Raw genomic sequence first — 26,727 nt, forward strand, 5'->3', positions numbered from 1 at the left:
ATGTGTTCAATCCAACCACGGATTTATTAGCTTCCTCACAAGTTTGAATACAGAATTTTATTACACGAGTCAGATGAGAAAAACAATAGAAACAAAAGAAGCTTAAAAATGATGAAACATTCGTAACACAGAACTATATTAAAGCTTTGGTCGATTCCCGACATAAATTAGAATATGTCCTTACCAGGCTTTGAGGATGAAAAGTGAAAACAAAGAGATATAACAGTCACAATTTCATCACTTCAGTACAGTAATAATGCTGCAGACGCCAATAACTGCCCCTTCCTCATGGTTGACCAGTAATTTACACATTGATAGTAAAGGGAGAAATGCAGGCTCCCTCTAGATGGTAACATTTAGAATCTAGGGGTGTCCAGAATGATACTGAAGTACTCCGATTTCTCACAGTTCACACAGGATACCATTCATGTCATGGCCTTGTTTCTAGTTAGTCAATGGCCTTCATCGATTTCATTGCAACGACTATTTCATCATCCATCGCCGTTTGAACCGTCACCTTGAATCACAAGAAAAAGTAGCATGTTAAGAACAACAGATTGCTGCACACAACGGCTCAAGGGCCTGAGTCTTTGGTATCACTATAGTTCGTCATTTTGAGAAGTTTATTTACAAGTGTGGGACTTTGGTTTTACACCGCTTTTAGCAATATTCCAGCATTATCACGGCAGGGGACACCAAAAATGGGCTTCACACATTGTACACATGTGGGAATCGAACCCGGGTCTTCGGTGTGACAAGCGAATGCTTTAACCACTAGGCTATGCCACCGCCTTATTTACAAGAAAAATTGTCCGAGATGCAGAAAAATATTCAGCCTTCAGATAAGTCAAAGTTGGAAAACATTTATTAATGGGTGCAGCAGGACATTCATTCTATTGTTGAGGTGAGAGAGATGTGTCTAAAGCTGTGTCCAACATTATAATGTCAGTATGATGTCGGAGTGAGTGAGAGTTTGGTTTTATGCCGCTTTAAGCAATATTCCAGATTATCACGGCAGGGGACACTATGGGCTTCACATATTGTACCCATGTGGGGAATTGACCCGGGTCTTTGGCGTGATGAGCTAGCGCCTTAACCGCAAGAGTGAGTGAGTGAGTTTAGTTTTACTCCGCACTCAGCAATATTTCAGCAATATTACAGCTATATGGCGGCGGTCTGTAAATAATCGAGTCTGGACCAGACAATCCAGTGATCAACAGCATGAGCATGGATATGCGCAATTGGGAACCGATGACATGTGTCAACCAAGTCGCCTCCTACGACAAGCATAGTCGCCTTTTGTGGCAAGCATGGGTTGCTGAAGACCTATTCTACCCCAGATCTTCACGGGTCGCTTTAACAGCAAGAGACGGTCCAAACATTCAAAAGAAGTTAACAATACATGACTTGTTCACATAATTGTTATTAACTATGACAGATTAACGCTGGTCAAAGAAACATTTGCTGTCTGATAACTGTTTAGAATAATAGATCAGTCCAACAACCCTTGTTGGTACAATCTGACTTAGTTGATATTATTAGTGTCCATCTTTGTACCATGGGTACTAGACTTTGTGTCAAGTTTAGTTTATCCTCATTGGGAAAGCATAAAACATACCACAAAGTCATCTCCACACTCAGCTTTTCTCTGAATATCTTGTCCCATGTCATTATCTGGGAGACGAAGATCATTCCTTGTGAGGCCCTTATCATCAAGCAGGGAAAGATATCCCTCATCTACCCCTATGCACTGAAACAAAAGACACAGTGAGTGAGGTGAGGTGAAATGTGGTTTAACGTCGTACTTAAGAATATTTCACTCATATGACGACATGTATGTGTTTGTATGTGTGGCTGCTTGTACTAGCTCTACTACTGAAGCTGGTTTTATAGTGCATGCTCACTGAGATACCATGCCACAGTTAAGCATGAATACCCCACTTAGACAAATTATACTGACTCTGAGCCGACCCGTCCTTGTTTTACCAATTAATGCCAAACACCAGGCAGGGAACAACAAGTACCATATTTTAACGTCTTTTGGCATGACGCAGCCGCTGATAAACCTACAACCTTCCGCTCTCCGGACCGAGGCTCTAACCACTACACCATGAGGTGAGGTGAGGTGAGGTGAGGTGAGGTGAGGTGAGGTGAGGTGAGATTGGGTTTAACGTCGTGCCTGAGAATATTTCGCTCACATGACGTGCATGCGTGTGTATGTGTATGTGTGGCTGCTTGTACTAGCCCAGACTGAAGCTCGTTTTATAGTGCTAGCCCACTGAGATACCATGCCGCAATGAAGCATGAATACCCCACTCAGACTCATACTGACTCCGAGCCAACCAGTCCTTGTTGTACCCATCAATGCCAAGCGCCAGGCAGGGACCAACAAGTACCATATTTTAACATCTTTTGGTCTCACGCGGTCGGGGATCGAACCCGCGACCTTCCGCACTCCAAGCAGATGCTCTAACCACTACACCACGGAGGCACTACACCACGAAGGTGGTCTGGGTGGGCGAGTGAGTGGCAGTGTGGGTGGGTGAGTACATGGGTTGTGTATCTTGTTCAATGCCAGCAATATTCCAGTTTTTCAATGACCTGTAAATTGTCAACTCTGAACTCGACAATCAAGTCACCGACATTTACAGCATTATCCATGAAACAGGGACACAAGCATCACTAGTGAACAAGTGTCACAATCCAATCCCAAAAGTAACCTCTTGCAATCATAGCAGCTGAAGACAGATTCTAAGCCCTCATGGATATTTCAACAATGTTCATGAATGATCCTACATCAAAGTTCTCTTATGATATTTTACCTAAAAGCTTGGTATGTCCCTTGAGCCTCTGTGGAAGGAAAGCCTTGGGTATATCACTTTAGTGAAACTTACTTGCACTAACATGGGCAGAACTAAAACCTACTTGCACAAAGCCAAACTGCCACTTCTCCGGGCAATGATCAGTCCAACACAAAACCAAGTGCCTCATTTTGCTTGACATTACAAACTTGGCAACACTGTCATGCAATAGCCATCAAAATGTATGAAGATCCTGTTCAATGCCTTTTTCAAAGCCACATGCACCCCGAGACTGCAGTTAAGCTTGGATTTTACTATTGTGGTAGTGGTTTGGTTTCTTTGTTGCTTGATGACGCACTCAGCAATATTCCAGCTGTATGCCAGCAGTCTGTAAATAATCGAGTCTGGACCAGACAATCCAGTGGTCAACATCATGAGCATCGATCTATGCAATTGGGATACGATGACATGTGTCAACCAGGTCAGCGAGCCTGACCACCCGATCCTGTTTGTCACCTCTTACGACAAGCATGGGTTACTGAAGATCAGTTCTAACCCGGATCTTCATGGGTATTTACGGACGGACCATGGATGTCACACTGACCTGGTAATCCAGTCTGGATATAGTCGGCACAATCATGTTGTGTGTCGAAGGACATACATCCTCATACTTTTTCCCAGTGAAGATGTCCAATCCCACCAGGTGAACCTGAAACAGTGTAGAACATTATGAAAATATCCTTATGCCATTTGTAACCCAAGCAGAATCACTTTGCCATTACTAACAGCAATGAAATACTTACCTGAAAATATCAGTGAAGCCTCGGCAGAAGCCTCAGGAACAGGAACAAGGTACACCGATTTATCCACACACTGGGAGGACAATGGTGAGGACAATGGTGAGGACAAAGGTGAGACCAAGTCTCCAGCATAAGGCAGTACAGTTTCCCTGCGATCATGTAATGTAAGTCAAGTCACTGACAAGTGACATCTCGGCTTTCGTTGCCTCAATCTTCACGCTCGGACACAATGTTTAATGCGAAAATATATGCATGAAGCATTTTTGCCACAGGTCATAACCTAGCACAATACGTCCAATAAGTTCCATAATTTACATATAGGTAGCGATTTCTTGCTTAATATGTTCAGAATAGCATTATTTTACCCAAAACTTTCGCCATCAAACGTTTCACCTCGCATGTTATTCATTCGAAGCTTCGAAAACGGAGGCATTTCCCGCTGTTGTATCCCTTTACCGAGCGGAAAGCCACTGATATTGGGAAATAGACGACCATACATATTATTTGAGAAATCTTTTTATGATAATTTTCCGATTACGCAAAAATGAAAATATAAAAGAAAAAAGGGTAAGGGGATATTATGACATGTTACAAATGAAAAAAATGGCAATATATTTCGCTTCCTTCGTGGTTTATCTTGATATAAATGTGTACCATTTTCATTATAAATTAACTTATCTAAGTTGTAGTTGTATTAATTGAATAATATGATAAAAATAAATTTCATATTTATAAACAGTAGGCTTAGACCTTTCAAATGGTGTATGATATGTAGTAGCAATGTTTTAAAAGCTGATATTTCCTTGATAAACACAGGCTCCATCTATGACCTCAGAGTCTCTGGGAGCTCCGTGTCATAGCAGTAAAAGCCTCTGGTTAACTGGAGTTGAAAGAGTTCATATTGTAATCTACATACCCTACGTAAAAGAATTTGGAATAAATTATATGGTAGCTTCCCTGAGGGCTGATAGAATTATTGAGAGAAATTCATCATTTACTTTCAGAGAAGTGGGTGTGAAATAATGTCTTTAAGAATGAATTCCCACTTCATAAGTGTTCCTTCAAACAAGACCTTTTACCCCACCTTAGCATGTCCATGTTTGCCAGTCTTGGAGGTGGACATTTCAACAATCTTGCACGGTCTCTGCTTGAGGAGAACATGGCCACCTTTCTTGAGGGCTGAGCACTGCTTGGGGTAGGTCTTGGAGGCTCCACTGCAAGCCTGCTCAAAGATTTCATCTGCAGCGTCATTCATCTTGGTGACCCTGTAACAAGAAAACTAGCTGTTACACTTCATTACCATCTTGGTTGGTTGGTTGTTTAATGCCACACTCAGCAATCTTCCAGCTATATGGCGGTGGCCTGTAAATAACTGAGTCCGTACCAGACAATCTTTTGTTCAACAGCATGAGCATCGATCTACGCAATTGGGATACGATGACATGTGTCAACCAAGTCAGCGAGCCCGACCACACCATATGTTCCAAAGGGTGAAGAATGCAAGATATAGATTTTGTCTAGCATAGGGGTGTAGCGACACTGTGAGGGCACCATACAATAAGTATCTCAATAATATGGACATAATATCAGGGATCCAGATAAGGACCATATCGGCGTATGTACGGATATGAAATATACACGATACAGTAGGAAATAATTTAGAAAGCGTAGCAGATATATACCACAGTAATGGTGTATGGGCTAAGAATCATTTACAGACGTATTTATGTGAAAAAATATTGTTTTATTGTTTATTGACCTGTTTACATAAGAGTAGCAATGTTGAAATATATGAAACGAAACACAAGATTACTGGTACTACATTAAATTCCATTCAATACTCTAAATGTACTCTTAAGGTCTTCCAGTACTGCTGTATTAAAAAAATAAGGAGTATGTACTCCTGGATGTTGAAAAATTATCTGGAGCCCTGTAATATGCACTCTCTTCCAAAAGAGGTTACTTGTCATATCTTCCTACGAACCTCTGTTCTAATACGGCCATGTTTCCCTGTTCTCGTAAAATCCCCTATGTGTAGAGGTTCTAGTTTTCCCCGAAGCATACGGAAATTACCGAGGCCTTGCGAATGATCACTTTTGAAACAACGTCGCTGATTGCACAACTAAATCTGATTGCAACCAATCACGAATCCTGAACACTCGCACCATGAAAAGGACGTATTAGAACAGAGGTTCGTAGGAAGATATGACAAGTAACCTCTGTGGGAAGAGAATGTGTAATATGATTCGTAGCCTAAAACAGTACTTTCAAACCATAAGTTCATATTCTCTCCCTTTTTAAGTGAATCTCAGGCCTGAATCACAGTGATTGATGTTAAAACATTTACACAGCAAAGATGGGATATTGTAGGGGAGAAACAGAGATATTAAGGGACGCTGTGCCAATTGTAATATTTATAGCCGATCAATAATTACTTGATAATCTGCATAAATTGGTCTTTGGACAGTTTCTGTTATTAATACAGTCAAATCCCGATGAGTCGAATGCCGGTGTCTTGAATATTATGCATAACTGGAAGTACCTGTCGGTCCCGACCATTCCCTGTTATAATTGTCATCATTTGAATACCGGTTATACGAATTCGTCTCATAAATACACACGATGACTCGAGAAGAAAATTTGGTCCCATGAGATTCAAACAGCAATCTTGTATACATAAGCCGAAGTCAGTCAATGAGAAGTTGATTGGTGTAGCAAACTGATCCAATTAACAAACCAGCGCGGCTCACACCTTTCCGCCATTGACGGGTGAGTTCAAAAGGCAGATTAGTGATTTTACGGAAATCACTGTCTGTGCTAATCAGACTGGAACTGATAAGGTGTCCCTATTAGTGATATGGAAATCATTAGATAAACAAATGCTTAGGCGGAGGAATTAGGACTGGATCATCATTTTTTCTACCCTCATAGACATACCTATGTCTCGAATACATCGATAAGTCGAATTTATTACTTGGTCCCCAGCGATTCGAGACATCGGGATTTGACTGTATATTATTTACATGATTTTACATCAATATAACTTTACATCTCCTGCACTGAAGAGTATGTAAAACAATACAGGAGATGTAAATAGATGAATCATGAACCTTGCATTGTGATACAATACTGTGATACGCTATCATTGCAGCACTAGTTTACTGTCACAGCCACCAAGGAATAGGTTTACACGTAGTACTAACGCAGGAATTAATGGCTCATGAACATAGAATATGCACGGATTGTGTTTCGCAGCCTTTTCTTTCATACTTTCAGCTAGATACAGCAGTAAACCAGCTACTGGAGTGGAGACCTGAACATCCTGTGCACCGAGTATGATATGACAACAGGGTGTGATTTTGCTTTTCACAACCTGCACTGGGGCATGTTAACAATGGCTGGTTCGTGTTACCTTCAGTGACAGGTTGCACCTGGTGCAGGTAACAATATATCCTCCAATGTCATACACCTGTGTTTTAATTGGGAAGTAACTGACTGGAATTAATACTTTCTCTCTGTGTGACTTGCTACAGCATGAACATTTGTGTACATATAAATCAGTTATGTAAAATAAATATTTATAAATAAAGGTAAAGCATTCAATCATTCCTTTAAAATCATGGGGTCAGGTTCTGTTGAATGTATCCGATACTGAGTACTTTTTACGAAAAAAAATGGCTAAACAAGTATTTATGTTACTTTTTAGAACCAGTGACATCATTTTTATGGTGCAACCATAATTTTGATGGTGCAGCCAAACTTAAAGCCTGGTTACACTCGGTGCAGGTACTGAAGAAAAAAACGAAATCATACCCTCCACAAAAAAACAAAGTCACTGTAACAAATACACTTGACTGTAAGTGTAAGGCTGAACAGTAACATCAGAATACCAGGGCCCTATTCTAACCCCAGCCTCTCGGGGGAATGTTAGAAGAAAACATCTGATGACATTTAATCTGGGTTTCAGGACAGTCTGTCATACTTATCCCATTAGACACTATGTTAATCTTTCATGACTAAATACTTTCATGCTCGGGGACAACAACTGTGAGCTTTCATTACTTGATAGAATGTATTTTACATCAACATGATTAAGGTCAAATAAAAAAATGCTGTGGTTCCAATTACAATTCTTTAAAATTTAGGGTAGGTAGGAAGGATTTTTTTACATTATTTTTTAGAAGTAAAGTACGAACTAATAACACATTTATCAATATGTAATTGTTTATTCAATCAAGTCATGTCGACTTTCTCTGTCAGAATGACCGATGTCTGTTGGTGCCAGGAAAAAAACAAAGGTATCTGAAAGCTTATTTTATTCATACCTCGTAAAAAAACTATGCCATTAGACTTGCAGTGAAGCGATGTCATAGCATTGTGACGTCATCAGGTTTTAAATGTCATAGCATTGTGTGTCATGTAAACGATGATGTCAGGGCATTGTATAAAATCTGTCAAAATGGTATCTCCTAGGAGATATAGCTGATATGTTCTAGGAGATATCATTTGATCTCACACAAGCAATATCTCCTGTGGAACAGTTTTGGATGATAAAATATTTTATTACACCCATTCTATACACAGTGGGTACTGGACACAGCCATTTCCTTTTGCGAGTGTAAAAGAGGATCAGGGGTTATAGCTTCATATTAATATAACAGCAAACTGGGAGCATGTATTACTCTACAAAACATGTAAAAATAGCTGTTCTCAAGAAGCAAATTAATCTGTTATTACAGATCTGTAAGACAACAAATACCTTACTTTGCCAGAGGTACAGATAAGCTGCGTATCTGCGTAAATTACTCAAATATTTATGTGAAAACTCAATTCCTTTTAAGTCTATTGCGTACAAGTACGCTTGAACTTTTGTAAATACTCAATAAATGTGATCTTACATGCGTACACAAAAAAATGTCAAATCTTAGCTTGCGTACCGGTGGATAGATAAAATAACTGAGGTATATTGAGAGGTTCTATTTCAGGACATGAACATGACAACTTGCAGTCTTTCTTATCATTTTTCATATTACAGATGAAATATAAATAACAAACACTAACATTTAAACTTTATTACATTTTTAATATTAATGGAAAATGGCAAAATACCCAAATGTCTTTGAATGAGGTGAGTACAATTTATTTGGTTACTCAAAGGAAAATTAGGATACCCAATTGAAATGAACACAAGCGAGTACATAACTCAATGACCCAAAAAGTTATCTGTAGCTCTGCTTTGCTTTGTTCAGTCATATTCATGTAGTGTCAGTATCATGTGCTCAACATTTTGTTTATGAAACTGAAACAAAATCATGTGATAAAACTGTCTGAACCTCTAAGCTTGCCACATAAGGCAGAAGATGCAGTTGATTGTAGACCCCAAGAGTTAGGGGAAACATCAGTAAGTTCAAATGATCCATTTCATAAAAAATATATCATATATTCATATATCATGCAAACTTTCTGTCCATTCACAGGTGTGTGAACTCAGCTACAGAACAGAGGACTAGACACCCAGTCAATCAGTCAAACCTAGCAATATCACGACAGGTTGCACCAGAAATGGGCTTCACACATTGTACCAATGTGGGGAATCGAACCCGGCCTCGGCTTGACAAGCAGACATTTTAACCACAAGGCTAATCCACCACCCCCAATCAGTATGAAACAGGGTAAACTAAAGTATGAAATCAACGTATTAGGGCACACACATGTGGAACACACAGCTGAAAACAACGAACATTCATTATGTTGCTACCTTTTGTCACTGTCGTGCATACTGTGGTTAAACTTTAGCAATAACCATTACAGTCTAAAATAGAGATTGTAAAAAGCACAGTCGGAACATTCATTAATCCCTGACCTCGACATCAATTAATGACCAAGACTAATTTCAATTATAATGTTAATTAAAGCAGTTTCAATTATACATGCGTAACCTTGATTCGTGGATATAAGGGAAGTGCAGCGAAATTCATATTTTAAATGCATGATTTCTTTTTGTATACGCACTGATTATTTTATTCATTGATTCAGCAAATTGAAAATGCCGAATATTCCACTCGTGAATGAAACGTTTGTTAACGGAAGCCATTTGCAATCATCACCCATCCGTGGGCCCACAAAATGTGACGTCACCTTGTTTCGTGGATTACGTAGCTGTTTACTTTATACCACTATGTAGTATGTACGACATCCTACTGCAGTAAGTATTGACACTAAGGAAAGCAGACGAGAAATGAGAAGCTTGGAGCTAACTATCTTTTTTACTTGACATTTTGTAAAAATATAATTTGGTAATGGTGGTATTGGTGATCTGGGGCTATTTATCTCAATGCTGCACAATTATTTAGTGTTCTTGTGTGTAATGCAGAGATTCAGAACTTTTTTGTCAGCGAGGCGTGGCATTGTATGTACATCAAAAGTACCACTCCGTGACGTCAGTCGAGACTTAAGTTTCGAGCTGGCATGATAATTTCCGCGATCCACGAATCAAGGTTATCCACGAATTTAGGTTACGGTTCTGTATAATGTTTTGAAAATGTTACTAAAGTACGGTCGGAAATAGAAACAAGAAAAAATTGTGTCCAGGGACACGGATGCCCCCGCTGACATTCATAAGACATATAAAGATCAATAATTGAACAAAATTCACCAACAAGCTCAATAAACATCTATGCAACTATGAGATACACACCTTTCGAGTCCCAATGAAACACATGTAAAAGCTTAATCAATTCTGTTGAGCAGTTTTTGTGGAGAAGTGGATAGAATTCATCCCATATAACACTATATTCAGAGAGAAATTCAACAAAATTTATGTAAGTTCAAACAGCATTAAAATTGGAAAAATAAAACATTTATGCAAGTTCAAACGGCATTAAAATTGGAAAAATAAATACAATACAAAATCAAAATATGAGATGCACACCTTTAGAGTCCCTATAAAGCACATGTGTAATCTAAATGAATTCCATAAAGCAGTTTTTGTGGGGAAGTGGATAACGTACACCCCCTGTTGGATGGAACGAACAGACTGAATAGAACAATATTCAACTAAGTTCAAACATCTGTAAAAGTGACAAAATTAAGAAATTGGATGAACAAGGTATGAGATGCACACCTTTAGAGTCCCAATGAAACACACATAGAAGCTCAATCAATTCTGTTGAGCAGCTTTTGTGGAGAAGTGGATAGACTTCACCCCCTACAACACTATATTCAGAGAGAAATTCAACAAAATATATCTAAGTTCAAACAGCATTAAAATTGGAAAAATAAATAAAATACAAAATCAAAATATGAGATGCACGCCTTTAGAGTCCCTATAAAGCACATGTGGAATCTAAATGAATTCCATAAAGTAGTTTTTGAGGAGAAGTGGATAACGTATACACCCCCTGTTGGATGGAACAAACACTGGCTGAATAGAACAAAATTCAACTAAGTTCAAACATCTGTAAAAGTGACAAAATTAAGAAATTGCATAAAAAATTATGAAATGCACACCTTTAGAGTCCCTACAAAAGACATGTAGAAGTTCATTCAATTCTGTTGAGCAGTTTTTGTGGAGAAGTGGATAGACTTCATCCCCTATTACACTATCATCATAGAGAAATTCAGCAGTTCAAAGTTCAAATGTCTCTAAACTTACAAAAAAACCAATAAAATAAAAAAACAAAATATGAGATGCACACCATTAGTGTCCCAAGAAAGCCCATGCATAAGTTCATTGAATTCCACAGAGCGGTTATGGTGGAGAAGTGGATAGAATACATTCCCTGTTTCGTACGGACGGACACTGAGGGTAACCCTATATGCCCCCAGCCATATATGGTGGGGGCATAAAAAACGTTTTTTTCACATTTATATCTACAATTTAGGTAGTTAATATGTAAAAGTGTGAAATATCTGTTGAACTAAGTTCGGCCTAACTACAGTCTCAGTGGTAGGGACATAGGAAACGTTAAAAAAGGACTTTACTGAGGAGATATTAGTGCAGAAATAAACAATGCGGGGGTTTTCAAAGTCCGTAAAGACTTATTTGGAGCAGACCATGGCTTTAAGTAAATTAGTGTGCGATGATATTGTATAACAAATGACACTTTTTTAATGTCCATTTTGAAATTAGACTTAGCTTCATAATAAACGATATCAGATGTAAAAAATAACAAATTTAATGCTGAAACTATTAAGGATATAGATACCATTGAGTCTCACTATCACTATGAAAAGAAACAGGTAGGAGGGGTCGTCTCAAAAGCAAAACCAAGACAGGTGGTGCTGACAGTAGTTGTGGTCAGGCTTGGGGATAGAGATATTAGCTAAGATTAGATAATCAGTAGAGACATATTCAATACACATGTAAAAGCATAAAAGATATTTGAGATGTCCCCTTGTGTCTGTGGGCAGCACGTGCATCTCATGCCAAGTGAGTTGACGGTCCGTCATCATACCTGGCTGAGCGACCTAATTGCCATCTATAGTCTGATCTATTGTTTTCAGCAGCTGTTCGTATTTTTTCTAAGTTTTGCCCGATTTTACGAGTAAACATGCTTTTCTGGATATCCTATTACGCATCCCACTGAACGCCCAAGTTAGGCTGATGTGGGTTATTTCAACATATGCTATTTGCAATTGTGTACATTTTAGGGACACAGAGTAACAGCCTAAAAACAGTTTTTTTCTATTTCCGACAGTACTTTACCATTAGGACTGGCTATCAACATAGATCATTGATTATCCAAACATATTTCGGAGAAATCACAGAGTGGTGGCATAGTTAGTTGTAGATTAATGACAAAATGCTGTCTTCAACATAACATAAAAGCACCCCATGAATATAGAGAAAAAAAACCGGAAAGACTTCCACCCGTATCCCCCCTTAAATTTCATTCTAGTCAAATCATATCACCTGAATATATTCCTCATCTGATAAGGATGAGTTTTAACATGTTTCTTTAATTGTATCTGAACTTACTGAAAGACATATACAACTTCTAAAAATGCCACACGAAGAAATTTTTCCTCATTAAAATTTAGGGGGTGATACGGGAGGTAGTCTTACCATGCAATATGCTAAATGAATACACCTTCCACATATTTCACCCAAAACAGTGGGTCATTTCTACGCTTTTTTGTAACAAAAGGAATGATTGGTCAGTTATTTTTAGCTAGCCAATAACAAGAAGGAATATAAGGTGAGGCGTGCGCAATTTTGTATCTGAGAAACTTATGATGAAAATGTTGACTTTGAAGCAATAACATTTTCCGAAGTGTGTAGTTAATTAACTGCTTGCCGCACCTGCTTGAATTTTTTATAGTTCTAGCCCATTACTCCCTCTACAAACACGTAGCAAAAAATATACAATAAGTGCACGTGTTGTAGATGAAAAAATTGTTAAAAAATACCACCCTACCATTCCGGAAGTGAGAATGACATCATCCAGGCATTTTCTCTCTGCAATCAACAGCGATGTCGGAGTAAGCATCGTCAACAAGCTTGTGAAAACAGCGATTTTACACCAAAATGGTGAGTGACAGCTGAACTTATGAATGGAATAACATTAAGTAAGACACTTTTAGACAGGGGATAATGCATAATAAGCCCTGTCATCTTCTAAAGTAAGGATAATGTCTGCAGAATCGTTCTCTATTTTATCATTGAATTTTTAGGAGTGACAAAACAGTCACTGAACATAATTAATGATAAAGTTAATGCTTTGTGTGAAATATTTTCAAAATCACTACAGAATGATGACAATGAAATTATCTATCTTACATAATGTAGCCCATCAGTTCATTAATTCATAATTGCAATTTGCAGGCCAGAAAGTCTTGAGTTTAAAATTCATCATGTCTGACTCATCAACAAGTGAAGAATATGAAGTCGATATAATTCCAGGAACTAACTTTGATGCTACTCAAGCTCCCGACAATACCTATAGTCAAGTACAAACTTTTGAGGTAATTCTATTTTGATAAATAATGATATTCATAATGTAAAGAGTTAATATAAATTAATCATGGTCAAATGATATAACTTTCATTAAATCATTTTTGTGAATGCCATTGTCACAAAAATATACAATACTTAGCAAGTACTGAAGTTTTCATGCATATGCCCTTTGTCAATTTTCAGGACTCACAAGTCTTATCTTCCGATTCACCTCCTCGAATCAACATTGAGAAATTAGAATTACAGGCAGTAAGTTATCAATAGTCTATAAAAGAAATTATGAATCAATTAAGTCACAAAGACAATTTATGATTTATTTCATCAATATTTTATAGTTATTATTTTGTATTTAATTTTATGTATTGATGTTTTCAGACATATTGCTTATTTCTCTTAGTTAACGTTGAACATTTTTGTACACAGTTCCACTCTGAGCAGACATTTGCCGAAGAACAAGAATAAAGTACCAATGTATGTGTTTTAGAAAAGCTTAAATTTAATCAATCACTTTATTACACAGTTTACTTTTAAAACTGCTAAAACCACAACTTATTAACAGTCTGATATCTCTGACCGCCCACATCAAGGCACTTCGTCATACAAAATTCAGTTAGAAATTGTGTTTGTCAGACAAAGTAATCACAATGAACATAATGAACATATGCTATTGTTGCTCTGTAAAATTATTAGTTTCCTATGTGACATCTTTGAAATGTTTGATATACTTCATTAGACAGGCTTATAAGACCATAACTAAAATCTTTTCAGCTTCAACCTGATGTCAGTCAGCAGCCCCCTCAAGGCACTTCAGTATGTAAACTTTTCATGTAGTAATTGATGTAATATTCCAATGTTTTCCTATTGCTGAAATCTTCAGTGGTTTATCGAAATGCCACATGAGCAACTTATAAGCTGCCAACCCTGCTTAGTCACGCTCATTTTAAAAGACATCTAAGAATGTTCACATCTGTAAACATCTGAATTTAACAATTGTGTTTGTCAGTCATTGCAATGGACGTAAAGTGCATATCTACGTTTGCTATTAAAAATTATCAGCTTCACAACACATCACTGAATTGTTGAATTGTTTTTCATAGATAATGATTTTGACAGCATTTGAACTTCAGCTAATTTTTGAAAAATTTGACTTGGTGGGTGGGTGTCGTTTATCCACAACTCCTCATTAACTATCTGTCCGACTGACTGAGTTTGGTTGTACGTCGCTTTTAGCAATATTCCAGCAACATCACGGCGGGGACACCAGAAATGGGCTTCACACATTGTGCCCATGTGGGGATTGAACCCAGGTCTTGCTTTAACCATTGTGCCGCCCTATCTGTCCGAATTGATTGAGCTTGCACATGTGCATTGTAGAGGCATTGCAGATGATATGCACCTCATATTTTGTTTTTTAAATTTAACATAAATAATGACTTTGACAGTGTTCGAACTTAGGCTAATGTTTCTAAAGATTTGAATGGGAATGTCGGTAAGCCTTGATGGTTTGTTTGACAGTTGGAGGTTAAGGGCATCAGTGTCTCACAGACACAATTTATTGTCTTCTTAGAGTGTGTAGAGTTGAATTGTTATTTCTCATTGCTTATTTTTGCTTGTAAACATCCAGAGCTTGCAGTTCACTCCAGATTCCGAATCTCCTAAGAAAACAAGAATACCTCATTTCCTGCAAGGCATCGGTACTGAAGATGACCTCCCTGCACCAGTCATCTCAAGGAAGAGGAAATCATGTGAAATGGTAAGTTCTCGTACACCTTAATTCATTCGTTCACAGTCAAGAGTTCTTCGTGTACTTATCAGTATCATTATTCATCAAAAATGGTACTTGTCACGATACATGTACAAATCTATTTTCAGTCTAATGATGATCGAAAATTTGCAAAAGGTATTCATCCAGTGCAAGTAGATGCCTCTACACAAACAATCAGCACAGGCAATATTCTAAATCAAAACATTTGGACAGAGTAGAGCAGGTTAACAATGGAACTCTTTGAATCAATTGTAAGAGTAGGTTCCCCAGCCCATATGATCAAATTCCTAACAAATAAGAACATGTTGAACATTTAATGACTATGTGAGGTCAGAAGATATTTCTTTGTCTGTGTTGTGCCACTGGTTTTCTGTGGAACCTAATTTTTTTAGATTAAGGATGTCAAAACTGTCCAAAGCCGGAAAGAGATTAAGAGGTGAAGATCCTAAGTTGTTTCAGAATGAAGCTTTTTCAATTGAAAGGACCAAACCACAAGAGAAAGTCACAGAATCTCAAGCACTTTCTGATGTCCAACAAAAAGCAGAAAAGGATGTTTACAAGGCTAAGGTAAAGATACTCACAGAAAAACTAGCTAAACAGAAAGAAACCATCTCTGTTTTAAGGAAGGAGAGGAAAGATAGTTTGAAGAGAGCAAAACAGCTGTTAGACAGTAGAGAAGTGAAGATACAAACGCTGTCCACTTTGCATTCTGACCTTTGCTCTACCATGAAAGGAAGGAAGGAGTTACAGGCAGCGAGCAGGCAGCGAGAAGAAACTAAACACCGGCAAATAATGTCTTTGAAGAGGAAACATGAAGAACAAGTTAGGATGCTTGAAAATAGAAACAAAGTTTTGGATCAGAAATGCCAACACTTAGAAAAGACACTTGAAACATCTGTGGCAGCAGTAGCAGAATTGGAAGATATTCTGAAAAGTGAAACCATCTTGGAAGACAACCAAAACATGGCCAAGGAAATAAATTGGCTGCAAACAATGATTCAGGATGACAAACAACTGACATTGTATGATGGAAATGTTTTGACTCCATCATTTCAGTTGTGTGCAATGAACCTAATGAGACATGGTGTTGGGATGTCACATATAAACAGTGTTGTGAAAGAAGTCGCCCAGCTGTGCGGGAAGGAAGTCCCAAGGGTACCAGGCTACACCAGTCTGAACAGAATAGGTGATCAGAGAGTAGTCGTCAGTCACATTCAGATCGAGAAAGAACTCGCTAGTGAAAAGGAAACAACTCTGATGTCCGACGAGACAAGATATGGCGACTGTTATGAAGTGCTTGCTGTGCAAGATAAAGGAGGCAAACCATGGGTGTTGGGTTACGAGAAATGGAAAATAAAGCATCTCAAATCTGCCTGAACACTTTGAAAGCAATAATATCCGACATTGACTCTAGTGCTGCCACAACAGTTGGCAAAACTTGATTGCAAACATAAAGAATACCATGTCCGACAGGGCAGCCACGGCGAAATCAATCCATAACCTCCTTCAGGGTTACACAGAAGAGATTTTGCCAACTGTGTATTCAAACCAAGGAGAATTATCATCGGAAGAAAGGGAATCATTGTCATCTATGAACAACTTCTACTGTGGTCTACACATCCTTGTAAATATGACTGAAATAGCAGACAAAGTCCTCCTAGCCAGTGAACAGACAGTCCAAACTGGGACAGTGGGTGCAGCTGCACACAGGACACGGCAAGATTTACCAAAACTGGGGGTGGAACACAGCGATTAGTTAGAACAGCATGCAAGTGTTTAGCAAGATGAGCCGATGAAAAGAGTGGATGCTATGGTGACTTCAGGGCCTTTATGGCAGGAAAGGATGAAAGTGAAGATTGGAAAGGAAAGAAACGGTCATCCTTGTTGACGCCATTCCGAGGAAACAGATTCAACATCTTGTTTTATGACGCCCAGATCGTACTGTTTCTCAGTGACTACATCAGGGAGTTCTTTTCCCAAAATTCACCGCCATCAAACCTTCTTCAGAAAGCAGTGTTCTAATGACATAAAGGAATCACTGTATCTTGCAGGCTGCAAGACACTAGGATTGTGCTCCAAGTTTGTGACCGCACCATTTTGGAGATTGTTGGAATGTGACATGTCAATGCAGGGGTGGAAATAACTTTTCAAATTGCTAGTGTACTCCGGAACAGTGGCACATGTAAAATCGCTTGCCCTGATAATTTTGCCACTATACCGGCAGTTTTCTTGTTGATTTTTAAAAATAAACAACATAAATAACATTGGAAAGTCAACTGGACATCGGTACAGTGTGTTATACAAATTTGGTGGCCCGACAGAAAAAAAACACACACTGGACTAGGACGTCGGGCAATGGGTTATTTCCACCCCTGCAATGGTGGAAGTGACTGACATTTATCAGACTCTGACAAAGTTCTTTGAGGATATGAAAGATGACGCCACAGATTTCATGACAGGTGACAATGTACCTTTCCCATCAGTAGTGGAGGAAGAAAACATCAAAGATCGCCTCTTGAAGAAGGATCCTTTCGATGACGTAACTGTTATCATGCTCCAGCATTTGTTTACAGCTTGGGAGTCCCTCATGAAACGGGCTGTCTCTGATCATCTCGAGGATGGCAAGTTTGCCACTGTATCTGATGAGCTCCTAACAGAAACAGAATCCACACCCAAGCACAACAAATTTCCCGAAAGGACCTTTGGTATTCTAGATGCCATCATGAAATCAAAACCAAATGCGGGAACCCTTTGCAATGAAGCATATGTTATGTTCGCACTGAACAAGACTGGAGAATGGCTTGAAACTCTGAGCTTAAAGGAGAGGAACAAATACCTTACATCTGCACAACAAGAAGGTCTCAAGCTGAGACAGAAGTACAGTGAAACCTCGTTAATCCGGACGGTTCCGTTTCTCAGCAAATTCGTCCGGATTGCGAATAGTCCGGACTACTGAATCAAGACCCAAGTTCAAGCAAGAGTTGCTTCCCTTACTATTACAAAAACAACACAAATCTGGATAAAACAAATAAGCATTTAATGTAAAGCTTATAAAACAATGAATAGCAAGCACAACAATAATCTATAGTCATAGCAAAAAGTATTTCATTGTTGTTTGTTTAACCTTCCTCATTGAATTCATCACATGAATAATTTTACCGAGTAACATCCGCATGTTGATCCGACGTGTCTGATCACGTCCTTCCTCAGAACAGTAGTGTCAGGAATTGGTTCTAATCTCATAGTTGATGATTGGATCAATCATTGGCAATAATTGGTTACCGTAATTCATGAAAATTGTTAATGCACATAAAAATAAGGAAAAAGACATGTAGTTCTTTTAGGATATTTTTGGCAAAATTTCACATCATTAAAGGATGACTATAGTTTGGCATGAAATGCATGTGGACCCGGTTTTTTGTAAATATCTCTTCATCCAATGACCCAATCGATCTCAAACTGTGCAAGTGGATGTTTTGTCAGACAACCTAATCACATTGTAAATCACCGATGTTATGCATTTGTATTAAAGAATCTGTCTATGTACCTGTCAACAAAATAAATAGCATGCATTTCATGCCAAACTATAGTATGTTGGAAGAAAAAATTCTTGGGATAATTTCAATCATGACTTGAAACGAGATTGCAGTGCTTACGAAATGTAACAGACAAAACCAACCATGTGAAAAATATTGTTAATGAAAACAAGTGTTCCAGAATTGTTTGTGTTCGATTATGAGAAATTGTGATCCATTGCTTGGTCGTTTAGTCACTACGACCAATCTTCGATTATTTCAATTAATCGGACCACCACTACAGCACAGGTGAGGTAATGTCTAACAAGCGATCTATTGTAGTATGCCTTGAATGTCCAAATTATTCCTGCATCCATCGGTTGAATATGAGACGCGGTATTTGGTCACTTTTTGGCAAAGTTAGCGAAGCACACTTGTGACTTGCAGCGTTGTTGAGAAGCAAAATCACTTTCAGTCCACCTGACCGCATCTGTCTGTCAAAGTACATTAACCAATCACAAAATAGCTCACTTGTCATCCACGCCTTTGTATTGTGGTGTCAATCAAAGTGTAAATGTACAGCATCTTCAGTCGGGAGATTTTAATGTCTAATTAAAACAACCACCCTTAATAGACCTTTCTCAAAAGTTAACAAGAGTTCATCTTGTCAACTCCATGACACGAGTTTTTATTGTTTATGGCCAGTTAAGTAAACATCGCCGTGGGGTGTTGTTATGTTTCGTGAACACGACTTACAGCGTCCGGACTGTGAAGCAATTTACTGTTTATTTTACTGATTGGTTACAGCTACTTACCGTCCGGTTCCGGAAACCGAATTTCCGGATTATTGAGGCAAATTAAATAGGCATAGATTGGTAACAAGCTAAAATCATCCAGGAGGTGAGACATCCGGATTATCGGAGTCCGGACTAACAGGGCTTCACTGTATCGGGAACAGTCATATGAGATTCAGCAAAATAGACGTGAACGACTGCGAGCAAAGAATATGAAAGTCTTAGAGAAGGAACAAGAAGAAATCAAAAGGAAGGAACGGCTCACCAACAAACTTAAATATTACGGATTATGGCAGTACACCGACACAGTTGATGTGCAACTGAAACAACTGTATGGTCGAGAGAAAAGGGAGGCCCTTGTTTCTCAGCTGCGTTTCTGACAGAAAGTGCTTTGCCAGAAATACCCAGACAAGAAAGTATTTTGCACATCAGAAAGAGGAAAAGACAAAACTGTTGCGGAACTTGAGGAAAATGTCAAATGCTGATCAGAGAATCCCTGAGTGCAGGAAATTCCGTCCCTGAGACGAAGGATTCACCGTCTTACAAACCGCTGATGGTTGGGAAATGTGTTCGACACGCTCTTATGGAAGGTGTCCGCCAACTGTACACAGGCAGAGTGATATCGTGTGTACCTGGATTTCCGCGCTGAATGTACATTCTCTACGATGCAGACGACTCTGTCTATGTCTACCCTCTTCTTGACGACTAAGAGAAAGGGGACTTAAAAATTATTGAGGTTACTTGCACTGGATGTTTTTCTTCCGAGTTCTTTGACAAATCAACATCAAATGAAATGAAGAGATGGCATTGAGAGGTTAACAATGCATGGTGAGATGTTGCAAAAGCTTGTCTACGCTCATAGTCATGGAGCAGATTCTTATGCGTCTTGAACATATAATATTGAGATATAAACAGTATGTTATTTACCTCATTATTATTTGTTCATTACGTTCTTGAAACACTGTTACCCTGTGATTTGCATGAAATGAAATTTGAAAGATGAAAATGTGTTGATCAGTTCTGTTATGTTTGACTAATCAATTATTATTCACATATAAATTCAGTTTCAGTTTGTTATCAAACTACCTATGTTTATTTACTAATACAAAAATCTTGATACATTCACATTAACAAGCATGAGACAATTATCAGTGTTGTACCTGATCCATGGAAATAGGGGACACTTTGACCAATTTGTGATGATTGGGACATTGTTAAAGAATAGGGACATGCAAAACCTTTTGGGTTTTTGACTTGTACATATCTGCAGGACCCGTATCCCCTTCTCAGCACAACACTGATTCTGATTAAAATTATTTCTGGCACGATACAAGTGACATTGGTGATATGAAAGTGAATGTTTGTTTTTTGGGTTTTTTAAACTAACAATCAAATGCATGAATAAGTAATTAATATGATAAAAATTAACAAAGAGAAAATGTGTCTAACATGTATAGATTTTAAGTAACAACCTAATTAAAACCTGTTTTAAATGGATTATGTCATGACTCGTTGTGGCATTCAATGCATATATTTGATTCGTTTTTTTAAATGAATTCAAACCAGACCTTCCACACATTCCTCTGTATCCATATATATTCCCAAACTCACATAAGAAATAAATATCTTCATTATTTTCAGTGACATTCGTAAATTGGTGCATTGGGAGCGTAAAGTTAGCTGTACATATTTGTTTATTTTTGTTACTCATATTCAGGTAAGTTTTCTAGCTTTTATCATTACTAATTATATTGTAGAGTTAACAAAGCACAAATATATAATTATTTTGACTCTTATATCTTTTAAATAATTTTAAATGGATATGTTTCAATTCGGCTCGTTATTGAATTTAATAACTAAAATGAATTTAAAGGCATATAATTGATTTATTTTTTATATGAATTCACACCAGACCTTCCACACATTCCTCTGTATCCATATATATTCCAAACTCACATGAAACTCTGAAAAAATAAATAATTGTCCCTATTTCAGTGACATTCGCAAATCAGCCTACTGAAGACATCAAGTTGCTGTACATATTTTTTATTTCTCACTCATTTTCTGGTAATATTTCTTAATGTTTATGTAGTCCCATCATATTGGTAAGTATATAAAGCATGGACATATGCTTATTTTGTCCCTGTCATTTTTTAACAATGGTGGACCAAAAACTGGTCAACGAAAAAGTGGGCCATTTTTTCGAGCCTACAGTAGATGTCTTTGAGGTTCAGTTTCACAATGATGGTAACCTCCATGATGAAAAGATTTTCATATTTGCATTATAGAGACATTGGAGAATATATCCTGATTTTTTTTTGAAAAAAATAAAAGATTAAAAAAATGAGTGGATATACCTAATATTATGAAAGTGACTAAATCCACAGGTTTCTCAACAGAACTACTGTCTATCTACTGATGGAATGATTGCAGTTTCATTTCTTAAGGACGAAATCATGTACAAGGGCAAGTAATAGATTTTAAGAGTGTATTTGACGAGCAAACCGTTACCATAATCACTGTAAACATTTATACATGACAGCTACACAAGATTAGAATATTCGAGATGGTGATTCAACGTGATGTTTCATACGATATGTATACATTGAAATAACGATCTCGGCCACTTGTTTTTGAAAGGAAACGACGGAATTTAATTTAAAGAATGTAGATCTAGTTATGGCTATATCTGTCTTCTGTCAAAAATTCATAGTGTCCTCACAAATTCGCAAGAATTCACCGAGTGCAGGAAAGGTCACTGCATGGAAGAAGTAATTTGAAAACTACTTCCTCACATCACGGGGCACTATGAGGAGTCAACGTGATTTAACTTCATTAATACAAATACAGGAACCTTTAACATCTACTGATAGTTCATTATTATTTACAAATTATGGTCCGGCGTAGTCAGAGCCAGTAATGGTTCACACCATGTGTGAACATATCTAGCGTATGGCCCACGTAGTATTTTCATTCCAAATCAACTGCGTCAAGATAATACAGTGATCTGAAGCGCAGTTACAGGAGTAAAGAACTGTGTCTCTTTTCGTGAAATAACAGTCTCTCGTCGTCAATTATTCAATTATTTAGATATATTTAAAACAACTAAGTGTAAACTCACGTGTTGGGATGGCCGTTCAAGTAAAAGGGATGAAATGCGCATGCGCATAACAAACTAATCCAATTCCGCGGTAGAGGGGTCGGACAATTGCACCACATATCGTCAAAGTGGTCTCCCTTTTATTATTTCCAAACAACTCGGACCCACTCGGCTTTTTCCGCCACCACTAAAAGACTATAGAGCTTGAGCAGAACAGAGCAATAAAACTTCATTGTCTTTTCAGAAATTTGTGTTACATCAGCAGAGCTACTGACACATCAGAGAGATACAAATACATAACATATTTACATAAATTCATGAATTTAAGTATCTTCACATTTGTTTAAAAGAGATTGGTACTTGGAATAGAGGATGCTGTCCAGAGTCAAATTTTGTCAGATATAATTTTGACAGCTTGATTGTCGATTTGCCGCTCATATATTAATGATAAACATTCAAATTTAACTCCAGCGATTTTACTTGCAGTGTTAACAATTTCGTCTACATGTATTTTAGAATTGAGAAGAACTGAGAGAGACCCGTAGCAACAATGGAAGGAAAATGTTACAATAAGTTACAAATTACAATAAGTGAGGGAATGAGTTTAGTTTTACGACGTTTTAGCAATATTTCACCAACATCATGACAGGGGACACCAGAAATGGGCTTCACACAGTGTACCCATGTGAGGAATCAAACCCGGGTCTTCGGCGTGACGAGCGAACGCTTCAACCACTAGGCTACCCCACCGCCCCAACATTACAATAAGCACAAAGTTCAAGTTATACTCATGTGCAACACGAGACAGAACCCAGTTGATGCAGATCCTCTAGTACTTCCTGGTTGGCTATATATTAGTATAGCAGAATCTGTGCAGTGTCACAATCTTATACGTTTCTCTCTTACAATATCCAATCTCCGATGTCGAGAAACAAATCGTTCTGGATTTTAATTACCGGAGACAGGTAGATGATATGAACTACAGAAAGGGAGATAAGACAACATTTGTCATTGTTGTGTTTCTCATCGTAATTTGGCCGCCGACCCATAAATGAAAAACAAATGTTTTCCGCCTCATCGAACTGCTCCATCGACCTATCCACTGCTCATTTAATACCATTCCTACTGTGTCAGTGCTAGGGTGAAGGTTGAAGGTGGAGGACAGGGGACATTCACAACAAGACTAAGCGCTACGTATTCACATTCTTCTTTCTTTACATTGCATTTATGTATACACGATCACAGTAAAGAGTAAGGAAACCTTTCTATTACCGAGATGTCTAACTTTGTCACAGTAACATCTAATTCAATCTGTTCTGATGTTCTCTGCTGCTTTTCTTCGTTGTGCCGTGCCGCTATTGCTTGCAGTGCAATCTGTTATGGATTCAAACTCTGCGATTTTGACAACAAATGATTTATATATTTTTAATTCCTGAATACCCAAGAAAACAGATCAGTTGTTCTCTTCTTTATCAGTGCAGATATCCCATAGCCACTCCCAAACAGAATAAATAAAGCAGAATAAAGATAAGGATGCCTTCGTATTCTTTACTGATGTAGATATGAACAAATCAAAATTTGTTAATACTGTATCGGGATTCGAATTGTATTGCATCCGTGTGATCGAGATGCGTATAGCATTGCGGCCTTGTCGTATATACAGTAATTCATAGATATACACAAATACGTTTCGTGTGCGTTTGTATGGCAAGCCGTTTTAACATTTATTAAGAAATTAAAGACATATTCAGCCGTTTTAGAGATATCTGTACTATAATGTTTTAAAGATATCTGTACTCTACTTAGGGGTATCAATGATGTTTTAAAGATATCTGTGCAGTAAATAATTGAAGATATCTTTAATTAATTTCTCATTTCCAAAATAAAATTACTGATATCTCAAAATGTTCTAGAGATATCAAGAACATATTTCGTGATATCTCTTAATGTGTTTTAGATATCAATAACACAATTACGACCACAGTGTTCATAATTATATTAGAAATTAATATCTTAAAATAATTCATACACAATGTATTATACAAATATATTACAGACACGTTCAATTCAATTAAAGATATCTTCAATTCAATTATAGATATCTTCAATTCTTGCTATTAGTGATATCTAAAATCCCATACGTGTGCTTATTTCAAGCGCATGTGTGCGCAAAGCTACACATTCGTGTGGTTCGTCACGCAGAATGAGTGAGTGAGTGAGTTTAGTTTTACGCCGCACTCAGCAATATTCCACCTATATGGCGGCGGTCTGTAAATAATCGAGTCTGGACCAGACAATCCAGTGATCAACAGCATGAGCATCGACCTGCGCAATTGGGAACCGATGACATGTCTCAACCAAGTCAGCGAGCCTGACCACCCGATCCCGTTAGTCGCCTCTTACGACAAGCATAGTCGCCTTTTGTGGCAAGCATGGGTTGCTGAAGACCTATTCTACCCCGGATCGTCACGGGTCTCACGCAGAATGTAGATTGATACAATAGTCAATACGTGTACAATTTAACTCAAAGAGGGGCGTAAAATTACTGAAGACCCTTGGTTAAACCAACGGTTGATATTATGACCTACGCTGGGGTACGTTGCCAAGCAACCATCGAGCCAAGTCATGGAGCCATGCAGACCGGTCTACGTAAATGTGTGGTATGACAAACATGGGTTTGTGGGCACAGATCCAAACCGGACTTATAATACACTGCACAAGCACCACTGTGCTACACTATAATTTGCATGGATTATCGTACGTGGACCGCCTATCATGACAGACGGAGTGATGAATGTAAACAGCAAGTGAGTATGATTTCACTCTGCTTTTAGCAAGTTTCTAGCAATATGCCAGGGAGGGGACACCCGAAATGGGCTCTGCATTCGCAGTGGTTACCCCATGTCTCTGCTAACGTGTATGATTTTATGTGACCTTTCGCACATGATCAACAGTATAAAGGCGAGGGACACCAGAAATAGGCTTCACATTCTACCCATGTCGAATATCGAACTTGACCTTCGACGAATGAACGCTATCCAATAGGTTACCCAACTTCTTCGTGAGTGAGTGAGTATGGTTTTACGCCGCTGTTTGCAATATTCCAGCCATATCACGGCGGAGCGACACCAGAAAAGGGCTTCCCACATTGTATTCACGTGTGGAATCGAACCCGGGTCTTTGGCGTGACGATCCAACGCTTTAACCACTAGGCTACCCCAACCCTCCCCCAACCTCTTCGAATGTAAGAAAAATCCTCTTCATCTGTGTTGAATGTTTTATTTTAAAGTTATGTGCGAGGTACAATTTATTGCTGCATTGATTAGTAAATTTCAAAAACATTATAACAGCATTTTGTCTTTCTTGTTTCAGAGGCGCGTTTTCGTTATATTTAAGTAATGCGTAAAGAATAACCTGTTTACCATATTCACACAAAAATAATCTTCAAACAAATGAAAATGCAAGTGGAATCTATTTTCCAAAATGAAATATCCATCTTGTATTTGTAAAATCTCGAGGTAAACAGTTCCAAGGGACGGACATTGGTCGGAAAACGCAAAGTACCGTGCAGATGCGATCTGTGGAACAAACTACCTCTGTTTGTTTGTGTCCAGCTTCCACACCAACCATAAACTGTACTTACCTGAATATAGATATACATTGTACATACCGTGTGAAGCTGGACATTGCATTAATATTGCGATATAGTTAAACAGTTTTAAATATTTTGGGGGAAATATCTATTCAAACCTTTGAAAATAAATTAAACAAATTTTGTATATATCTGTCGTCACCTGCAAATACAGAGAATAATGTAGGCAAAATTTATAAAACAAAAATATATAAACATATACAATGTACTTACTTCATGACGAATTCCAAACGAACGGTTCTAGATAGGTGTCCAGAGATTCGTTCTGAAATGTTTACATGCGCAGGGTGCTTTTATGTGATCTACGCGCCGATATTGCACAACTGACTGAAATGTTGGCCC

General features: G+C 38.1%; 1 protein-coding gene across 4 annotated transcripts; it reads right to left on the bottom strand.

The window, feature by feature from the left end:
• LOC124267795 (eukaryotic translation initiation factor 5A-1-like) lies at positions 1–26,727 on the bottom strand. 4 transcript variants are annotated; one of them, XM_046702780.1, is made up of 5 exons: positions 26,599–26,727; positions 4,686–4,866; positions 3,406–3,510; positions 1,619–1,750; positions 1–517 (listed from the first exon to the last, which is right to left on the bottom strand). In XM_046702780.1, exons 1-5 carry the CDS (start codon positions 26,601–26,603, stop codon positions 449–451), a joined length of 492 nt encoding a protein of 163 aa, XP_046558736.1. In that variant the 5' UTR covers positions 26,604–26,727; the 3' UTR covers positions 1–448. The 4 variants fall into 4 exon arrangements, with proteins under 4 accessions (XP_046558736.1, XP_046558733.1, XP_046558734.1 ...); XM_046702777.1 differs by lacking the exon at positions 26,599–26,727 and adding an exon at positions 22,755–22,859; XM_046702778.1 differs by lacking the exon at positions 26,599–26,727 and adding an exon at positions 22,522–22,622.

Source organism: Haliotis rubra, unplaced genomic scaffold (genome assembly GCF_003918875.1).
Source record: "Haliotis rubra isolate DU_JTF1 unplaced genomic scaffold, ASM391887v1 Scf134, whole genome shotgun sequence".
NCBI classification, from domain to species: domain Eukaryota; kingdom Metazoa; phylum Mollusca; class Gastropoda; order Lepetellida; family Haliotidae; genus Haliotis; species Haliotis rubra.